This window comes from Otolemur garnettii, unplaced genomic scaffold (genome assembly GCF_000181295.1).
Source record: "Otolemur garnettii isolate 467f Iridium unplaced genomic scaffold, OtoGar3 scaffold00007, whole genome shotgun sequence".
NCBI classification, from domain to species: Eukaryota; Metazoa; Chordata; class Mammalia; order Primates; family Galagidae; genus Otolemur; species Otolemur garnettii.
In genome coordinates, this window is record NW_003852402.1 from 24,484,909 (window position 1) to 24,494,675 (window position 9,767).

At 39.7% G+C, this 9,767-nt stretch overlaps 1 protein-coding gene across 1 annotated transcript in view; it reads right to left on the reverse strand.

The window, feature by feature from the left end:
- Positions 1–1,241: 1,241 nt before the first annotated feature.
- METAP2 (methionyl aminopeptidase 2) overlaps positions 1,242–9,767 on the reverse strand; it is a 41,437-nt gene continuing 32,911 nt past the window's right edge. The window contains exons 7-9 of the mRNA XM_023509205.1: positions 3,957–4,073; positions 3,349–3,464; positions 1,242–1,936 (exon numbers count right to left, since the gene is read on the reverse strand). Coding sequence (XP_023364973.1) covers positions 1,684–1,936; positions 3,349–3,464; positions 3,957–4,073 — 486 coding nt within the window. The 3' untranslated portion in view covers positions 1,242–1,683. The remainder of the gene's footprint in view (positions 1,937–3,348; positions 3,465–3,956; positions 4,074–9,767) is intronic.

The window sequence follows — 9,767 nt, forward strand, 5'->3', positions numbered from 1 at the left end:
GATTATACTGCCCGCGATTTTATAAAGCTCCAAGATTCTTTACTTATGGTAGTCAATTCTAAAATTCTTGGATTTAGAAATCACCCTACTTGTTTTATACGCCCTACCAAAGCACACCAAAAAGATATGGACTCAAAACCCCCAAGGAGCTAGCTGGAGAGCACAAGCCCTGATGATGTGACCAAACATGAACTAGTGAGCTCTGTTAACACAGCATCACAGAAAATGGAGAAATTATTCAAAGGTGGCTATTGAACATTAGCACCATGATAAACATAGCTCATACAGCTAAGAACTAGATTGATTTCTCCACAATGTGTAACATATCTCTAATGCTAAAAGAGCAGCTTTTTACTAAAAATGACCTAGATACAAAAGTCATAGGTTTCTCTTCCTATGAGAAAAAAGTTAACCAAAATACAAACTAAACAGCATCCCAGAGGCAATAAATCTCATTGTGCTAAAGCATATACAATACAAATTAAGGCTTCACCTTGGTACATAAACAATTTTGAAATTACACTGGAACATTCCCACCAAATCATTTACATATAAACATTCAAGCAGTTCGTTAAGGAATCAGTAGTGGGGCTCAGCTCAAGTAAGTTAATTTTATAAATCCTTACATTCAACTTTGCTGCTGTAAGGAGAGTAACTGTAACCTCACCTCCTGAAATACCACTAGTAATGCTGAGAATCCAAACCAGTCAAGAGGCAGGGTATTATAGCATTTGGCTCATAAAAGAAAAAGCCTAATAATTTCAATTTAACCTTTCTAACTAGAACAAGATCCAGACATGGGAAGTTTTCCTGTTTTTCTTTGCTTTTGTGCCTTTGATGCCATTTCGGTTTTTTCAGCAAGTTGAATACATTTCCCAAGAAATACTACCATTGGACTAAGGATCGAAATGCTGAGATTTTTTACAAAATCAAAGTTTCAAGTTAGCACAATGTTCCTAAGTCATGTTTCAATTAGTACATCTTTCAAATGTCAGGGGAAAGTATGAAAGAATGACTAACATGGTCCTATAAAAAATGGCAAAATATTTCTAAAGCCATAGCATTATATTTATGAATAAAAAGGCGACTGTCTCACTTCACGCATGTGTATGCATTTGAGCTACTATGCCAGAAGAAAGTCTCAGGGTAGAGGTCTACAATCCAGAAAAAAGGCTCTGCATTTCTTCACATTAAGTTTAAGCTATTTCCTGTCCAGAATCATAACCACAGACATTGAAATGTAGCTGTCAGATCTGAAAATGTCTTTATTTTTTTTAGAAAATGGATTCCAGGAAGGTTAAAAAGCAATACCAGAGAGTATAGATGCAGAATTGGATGTAGTCATTCAAAGCATTCAAGTAAGAATATGGCAATATAAATATCCAAAAAGCATCTCTTAGGTGTTCAAAACAAAATGTTTAAGTCATTCCTAACTAATTTGAGCTTTACAGCATTTCCTAGACAGAAGGTAAAACAGTTAACATTTCAAAAAGTCCTGAAAGCTTTTTCCTTGGTTAATTACATTAGACCGTTTGCCTTTGATCCAATTCCTTCTTTTTTAACATGAATAAAAAGTATTACATAGGTCCACGGTTAAAAGAGACATGTTGCAAATTAATTCTGGTATAATGTATTCCAACAAAGCTTAGAAAATAAAGATGTTGAGGTGGCTTTGGACTAAGTTTAATAGTCATCTCCTCTGCTGACAACTTCTTTGCATGTTGGACGCAACAGTATGGTATGTTCAAACTGCACTGTATATGATCCTTTAATGTCACATAATGGTGGATATGGATCTACAATGCCCAAGTCACACAGATTCTTCAGAGCCATCAAATATTTACTTTCTCCCAAGCGATCAAGCCATCTGCGGCAGAAGGCAAGGGTGCCAAAGTTGTCATTGATGACATTTAACAAGTGTTTTGTTCTTGGAAGCCTAAGAAGAGTAAATCCAAGATTAATAGTTGGCAAGAGTTACCAGTTTATTGCCCCCATTAAGAAAAACCCAAACCGGGGCCGCACCTGTGGCTCAAAGGAGTAGGGTGCCGGCCCCATATGCTGGAGGTGGTGGGTTCAAACCCAGCCCCAGCCAAAAACTGCAAAAGAAAAAAGAAAAACGCAAACCATAGCTGTGTCTTAGTAATTAAAGTTCAAAAACTTTTGTTGTTGGGCAGCACCTATGGCTCAGAGGGCAGGGTGCCAGCCCCATATACCAAGGGTGGTGGGTTCAAACACAGCCCCAGCCAAACTGCAACAAAAAAATAGCCAGGCATTCTGGCGGGCACCTGTAATCCCAGCTATTTGGGAGGCTGAGGCAAGAGAATTGCCTAAGCCCAGGAGCTGGAGGTTGCTATGAGCTGTGCAATGCCACAGCACTCTACCGAGGGTGATAAAGTGAGACTCTGTCTCTACAAAAAAAAAAAAAAAAAACTTTTGTTGTTGCTCTTTCAACACTGAAAAGCCAGAGTTTATAAAAGCCAATAATACATAATTTCAGATGGCAGCTGAATTAGGAAATGAACAGGAGGCCATCTTACAGCATTTATTTGTCTGTGCATGTGTGTTAAACCACTCCATATTCACCTAGAGAGTGGCATCATAGGAATGTCTCATGTGCACATTAAGTTCAAAGAAAAACCTAAACATACAGGGAAGCATAAATCCCAGTTTCAATCATCTCCAAAAGTAAAAAATCCAATGTAAACTGAAATATGAAGTTTACCAGTGGAAAACACTAAGACCAAAAACTAGGAATGGTAGCAAATAATCTCTGATGTTATATTATGAAGCTGGATTTAAAGAGAATACTTGCCTACATATATTATTTTCATCTCAGGCCAATTTTTCTTTTCTTTTTTTTTTTGGCCACATTAAAGAAACCCACAGAACTTATTAGGCTACAGAACTATACATTTATGAATGTATCTCACCTTGTATGTATGTCACTTTAAAAAATACTGTCAATGGCTCAGCACCTATACCTCAACTGGCTAGGGCACCAGCCACATACACCAGAGCTGGCAGGTTCGAATCCAGCCCAGGCCTACCAAACAGCAGTGACAACTACAACCAAAAGATAGCTGGGCACTGTGGCGGGCGCCTGTAGTCTCAGCAACTTGGGAGGCTGAGGTAAGAGAATCGCTTAAGCCCAAGAGTTTGAGATTACTGTGAGCTGTGACACCATGGCAACAGCTTGAGACCCTGTCTCAAAAAAAAAAACAAACAAAAAAAAACAAAAAATACTGTCAAACTGGAAGAAATGCTCATTAGTCATATAAAATCAAGGGTAAAAAAAATATGCTAGTTCTATAAGCGGCTGGGAAAAAAAATTAAAAATAGTCTTCTCACCTTATCGGCACATGTCCAACATCAAAATTTTTCATGTAATGTGAACATTCCATGTCATCATGAACAACACCTTTTCCTGTACTACCAAAGGTTTCAATTGCATACACTTCGCCTTCCTAAAAAATATGTAAAGGTCAAGGGGAGAGAAGAAAACTTTAGAAACTATTCACAATTACTATCTCTTGACTTATGAGCTGATAAAAGCAGCAACATGAAATAGCCCTTGGCAGTCCTTATCCAACCTCTCCCTGCATAGCACTTTCTGGGCTTTCTGCCTCCTCTTACTAAAATTCAGGCTTTTTAAGGGCAGGGAATTTTGTTCACTATACCTCCAGTGCCTACTAAAGAGAATGGCACTAGAAAATGTTCAATAAATATTCATCAAATGTTGAATTAACAATCCTTTTTCAGCCAGAACTTTCATAGCTGATTTGACTCTGGTCTGATCTTGACATCATTTGCACAAATAGCCTAATTCCTATCAGGGTTAGTATGAATGGCAAGCTATTTTGGTCAACATACTATGTACTTAATTATCACTAGCTTGTTTAGAGGAAAAATAAGATTACAATGTTTTTCGCAAGATGTATTATGTATAACACACATACCTCCATTCTTGTTGCCTCTCCTCCTTTCACAATGGGCACTGTTTTCCCAGCATGTATTCTATATTGCCCAATTGAATGTCCATTTAGATTACGGATTGGTTTCACTGTCATAATAAATAAAGAAGTAAGTTATCCATAATATTTAGAAGCACAAAGCATCTCTTAGCCTTTTTTGTGCAGAGTTCAAGCATTTATGTAAATACAACATATGGCTCTACTAAATAACCTTAAGATAGTTAAATACATATAACCTAAAACTTAGCAAATTATAAAAAGCAGTTGATTTCAGTGTTATTGATTAAATACTAGAAGTGAGTAAGGGAGAATGGAAAAAAAAAGTTATAGGGTTAGGACACAATGGGGTCAGCTAAGTAAGTATTGTTACTCAATAAAAAATGAGTTTAAGGCCCAGTTATATAAATACTGTTCTATTTCATATAGTTCAAAATTAAGAGTAAACTGCTTAGGGATACATAATTAGATAGTAAAGACATTAAGAAAGGCAAATGTAAATACTTTCATACTTGAGAGTACTTGGTAAGCTAATTCAGACAGCACTACTGTTTCTCAAAGAACTGGCAAACTGACCACACAAATGGTAGGCATAAGGCTGCTGGAAAAGGGTACATGGGTGCTATGGTTTGATTTTTGTCTCCCCAGGTTCATGTGCTGGAAACTTGACCCCCAACATAATAGACTTAGAAGATAGGGCTTAATGGGAGGTGTATGGGTCATGGGGGTACTGCCTCATGAATGACTTATCTCAGGAGTTGACTTCTTTAGACAACTCAAAGGATGAGTTTGCCCCCTCTTGCTCTCTCAAGCTTTCATTTTGCCTTTCTGCCTACTGCAACAGGATGATGCAGCATTAAAGCCCTGAACTCTCAATTTTGGACTCCACAGCCTCCAGAACTATTATGAGAAATAAATTTCTGTTCTTTTCTTTATACATTACCCAGTGTCAGGGATTCTGTCATGGCACCACAAAACAGACTAAGATAATAAGATGGAGGGGCTTCTGAAATGTGGTAATGCCCTATTTCTCAAGTGGTGAGGTTATATGGCTTTTGCCACTGAGAAGCTGAATTTTTATGATTTATGTATTTTAAGTGTTAATTGTATCTCACAATTTAAAAGTTAAAATTGAGCACTGTAGTTTAAGAATCTTCAGTAAATGCTACTTCTTTTTTTTTTTTTTTTTTTTTTTTTTTTTTTTTTTACATAGAGCCTCAAGCTATGCCCCTGGGTAGAGTGCTATGACATCACAGCTCACAGCAACCTCCAACTCCTGGGCTCAAGCGAGTCTCCTGCCTCTGCCTCCCAAGTAGCTGGGACTACAGGCGCTTGCCACAATGCCTGGCCATTTTTTGGTTGCAGCCATCATTGTTGTTTGGGGGCCCGGGCTGGGGATTCGAACCTGCCACCTTAGGTGTATGTGGCTGGCGCCTTAGCCGCTTGAGCCACAGGCACCGAGCCAGTAAATGCTACTTCTAATGTAGAATTAGGTGGCAAGATTTATTTCAAATCTGTTAACAGTGAAACGGTAACAATATACTATACCACAAATTTATTTATTTTTTAGAGACAGAGTTTCACCTTATCGCCCTTGGTAGAGTGCTGTGCCATCACAACTCACAGCAACCTCCAGCTCTTGGGCTTAGGCAACTCTCTTGCCTTAGCTTCCCGAGTAGCTGGGACTACAGGCGCCTGCCATAATGCCCGGTATTTTTTGTTTGTGGTCTGGCTGGGACCGGGTTCAAGAACCCACCACTCTCGGTTTGTGGGGTTAGTGCCCTACTCAGTGAGCCACAGGCGCCGCCCCTATATTACAAATTTAGACAGGTAGTACAGAAAAACAAAACCTTGATTAGCTCTTCAAAAAACCCTTCTGATATAAATGCATGAAGGTTATATCAAAATGGAGCTAGTAATGTTAAGAAAATCCAGACAGCCAGGAGCAGTGGCTCACACCTATAACCCTAACACTCTGGGAAACCAAGGTGAGAGGATTGCTAGAGCCCAGGAGTTTGAGACTAGCCTGAGCAAGAATGAAACCCCATCTCTGTTAAAAATAGAGAAATTAGGCCGGTGCCCGCAGCTCAGTGTGTAGGGCGCTGGGCTACATATACCAAGGCTGGCAGGTTCGAATACAGCCTGGGCCAGCTAAAACAACAATGACAACTGGAACAACAACAACAACAACAAAAAAAAAAGCCAAGTGTCATGGCATGTGCCAGTAGTCCCAGCTACTTGGAAGGCTGAGGCAAGAGAATCACTTAAGCCCAAGAGTTTGAGGTTGCTGTGAGCTGTGACATCACAGGACTCTATACAGGACAACAGCTTGCAAGACTGTCTCAAAAAAAAAAAAAATTTTTTTTTAAAATAAAAATAGAGAAATCAGTTAGGGGTCCATGGCAGGAGCCCATATTTCTAGCTACTTGGGAGGCTCAGCCCTAGAGTCTGACGTTGCAGTAAGCTATGAAGACACCACTGCACCTAGATGATAGTGAGACCATCTCAGAAACAACAACAAAAATCCTGACAAACAGAGTGGAAGAAAAGCCATTAAGTGAGGGTTCTCATGCTTATATGTCTGATAACAAAAGACTATAGAAACCATCACCTTACATAAAAACTTACATCACAAACTTACACAAAAAACATTTCTGCAAGGCCATATCCCTAGCAACTGCCCATCTAACCTTGAACTGGCATCACCTTTAATACTGATCTTTGTAACCAAGTATAATTATTTCAAACCAACTGTCATCCACTTTGCTTTTTTTTTTTTTTCCTTTAAAAGCTTCTGAACTCGGCGCCTGTGGCTCAAGTGGCTAAGGCGCCAGCCACATACACCTAAGGTGGTGGGTTCGAATCCAACCTGGGCCCGCCAAACAACAATGACAGCTGCAACCAAAAAAACGCCGGGCGTTGTGGCGGGTGCCTGTGGTCCCAGCTACTTGGGAGGCTGAGGCAGGAGACTCGCTTGAGCCCAGGAGTTGGAGGTTGCTGTGAGCTGTGATGCCACAGCACTCTACCCAGGGGGAAAGCTTGAGGCTCTGCCTCAAAAAATAAAAAAAAAATAAAAAAAAATAAAAGCTTCTGTGTCTTCCTTTAACTCCTGAATATGCACACAGTTTACTGTGGCTTATGCACTGTCACTGCAATGTTCTATTCACAAATGTTTTAGAGAGCCTCTCAATGTTACTTAGATTGACAAATGCTAAACTAAATTTATTTTAAAATAAGACAGTATTACCGTTTCTCCAAGATCTGGCAAACTGACCCCACAAACCAAATCAACATTGATATCCCAAAGGAAGTGGGAGGATTAACACAGAATAGAAGAATTCTTCTTCAAAGAACAGAGATAATATAAAAAGGAAGATGGGGTTTTCTTAATGTAACATGGCAAGAGCTAAGGGATGTTAGGCCTATTTGGGTATTTTTCTTATCAAGTAAGTAATTTCCTGAAAAGGAAAATAAAGATTTCACAGAGGAACCTGAATAAGCACTTTATTTGTGGCACCAAGCCCAGAACTGGGATAGGAAGAGGGAGGAATGACAAATATTTGTTGAATACTTAATAAATTTCAGGTACTGCTACAAAATTTACATTTCTGAAAAACAAATCAGATATTATTAATTCCTTTACAGTTTAAGAATCTTGGGTGCTGGCTCGTCGCCTGTGGCTCAAGTGGCTAAGGCCCCAGCCATGTACACCCAAGGTGGCAGATTCGAATCTAGCCAGGGCCCACCAAACAACAATGATGGTTGCAACCAAAAAAACGCCAGGCGTTGTGGAGGGCGCCTGTGGTCCCAGCTACTTGGGAGGCTGATGCAAAAGACTCACTTGAGTCCAGGAGTTGGAGGTTGCTGTGAGCTGTGATGCCATTGCACTCTAACCAGTGGGGCAACTTGAGGCTCTGTCTCAAAAAAAAAGAAAAAAAAAAAAATCTTGGGTGCTCAAACGCTACCGGTCAACATGTTTGACCACAAAACATGTTTTCTTCATTATGCACAATACTTCCTATCCAAATGCAAGTAGCTTTAGAGCATTTTGCTTTGCACTGATACTCATAAGACTAGAGATATGTTTGAAAAGAAAATCTAAAAACCAAAGTAGTAATGCGTTTAAGGTACAAATGAAAAAAGAAAGTTCACAGGATTCACACAGGATGAAGGGAAATGAAACCATGAATGACATACTGGAGAAATAAAAAGAATTATCTTGATATAAAAATCTCAAAATATAAAAGCATATATATTAGAAATAAAGTAAATAAAAACATAGTAAAGTAAATGAAAGAGGTGGAAAGAAAAAGAATAGGTGCTTAAGAGTGTAAGATTAATCACAAATTTCAGAATTTGGACACAGAAGATTGGTTAAGGAGGTGTCAGTGAGTTGGTCAGGGGACTAGTAATGCCTGCAACTTAATTGCCCATATAGATAGTAAAGTCATCCAGAATCCCAGCAGAAGTTAGAATAGTGGCAGGTGTCACAGTCAAGGAGTGGAATGAACTTCACAAATGAAAGCACAAGGACAGGCACTGTCAGGTCTCAAAGGAAAAACCACTCCTAAACTTGGTAGAAGCACAATAGTCTATAACTGGCAATAGGGAATGCAAAAAATGCCAAATGTTGTGAATTTACTGAGGGGCAAGGAAGCCAAGTCAGAATTTCCACTTGTAAGTATATAAAGGCGTGACAAGCCAGGCACAGTGGCTCTATAATCCCAGTACATTGGGAGGCAGAGGCAAGAGGATCACCTGAGGTGAAGTTTGAGATCAGCCTGGGAAACAATGTAAGACCTCATCTCTTGGCAGAAAAAAAAAAAAAGGCCAGGCATGATGGCATGTGCCTATAATCCCAGCTATGTAGAGGCTGAGGTAGACAGGAGATCACTTAAGACCAAATGTTCGAGGTTGCAGTGAAGTAAGGATCATGCCACTGTACACCAGCCTGGGCAACAGAATAAGATCCTGTCTCTTAAAAAAAAAAAGAAGAAGAAAATGAAGAAAAGAGGATTCAGCTAAAGGAAATATTTTGTAATAAAGGTCTTAGAACAGGAATACAGACAGAAATAAACATAGATGAAGGAGAATGGTGGTTGGGGGATGGCAGACAAACCAGGAACTGGAAGAGGGATGGACTAACAAAAATGAATGAAGGCACAGGTAACTGGGAATATATACCTAAGGCAGTGCTAGGAAAGATTAAGAGTCAAAGAGACTTGAGAATTAAAGGGTTACACAAGGAGTTAATTGCCCTCCAAATTCTGGATGTGTCTCAAGGAAAAAAAGAAAAATATGGGGCGGCACCTGTGGCTCAATGGGTAGGGCGCCAGCCCCATATATGGAGGGTGGCCAGTTAGAATCCAGCCCTGGCCAAACTGCAACAAAAAATAGCCGGGCGTCTGGCAGGCGCCTGTAGTCCCAGCTACTCAGGAGGCTGAGGCAAGAGAATCTCTTAAGCCCAGGAGCTGGAGGGTGCTGTGGACTGTGATGCCACAGCACTCTACCAAGGGCAATAAAATGAGACTCGGAAAGAAAGAAAGAAAGAAAAGAAAGAAAAGAAAGAAAGAAAGATGTTAGTTATGTCACTGATGAAAAGGGTTGCTTCGTTGGCTTCTCTGTGAGCCTTGATTTGACTAGTCATAGAAAACCTAGTCCACATTTTGCCTACCTTAGGATATTTCTCCAGGTGTCTTATCAGCTAACAGAATAGCTTGGAAATAGTTCTCAGTTAGCGATCACAGTACTATCATGCTCTGACAAGGTCATTTCCCCGCTTCCTTTTTTTTTTTTTTT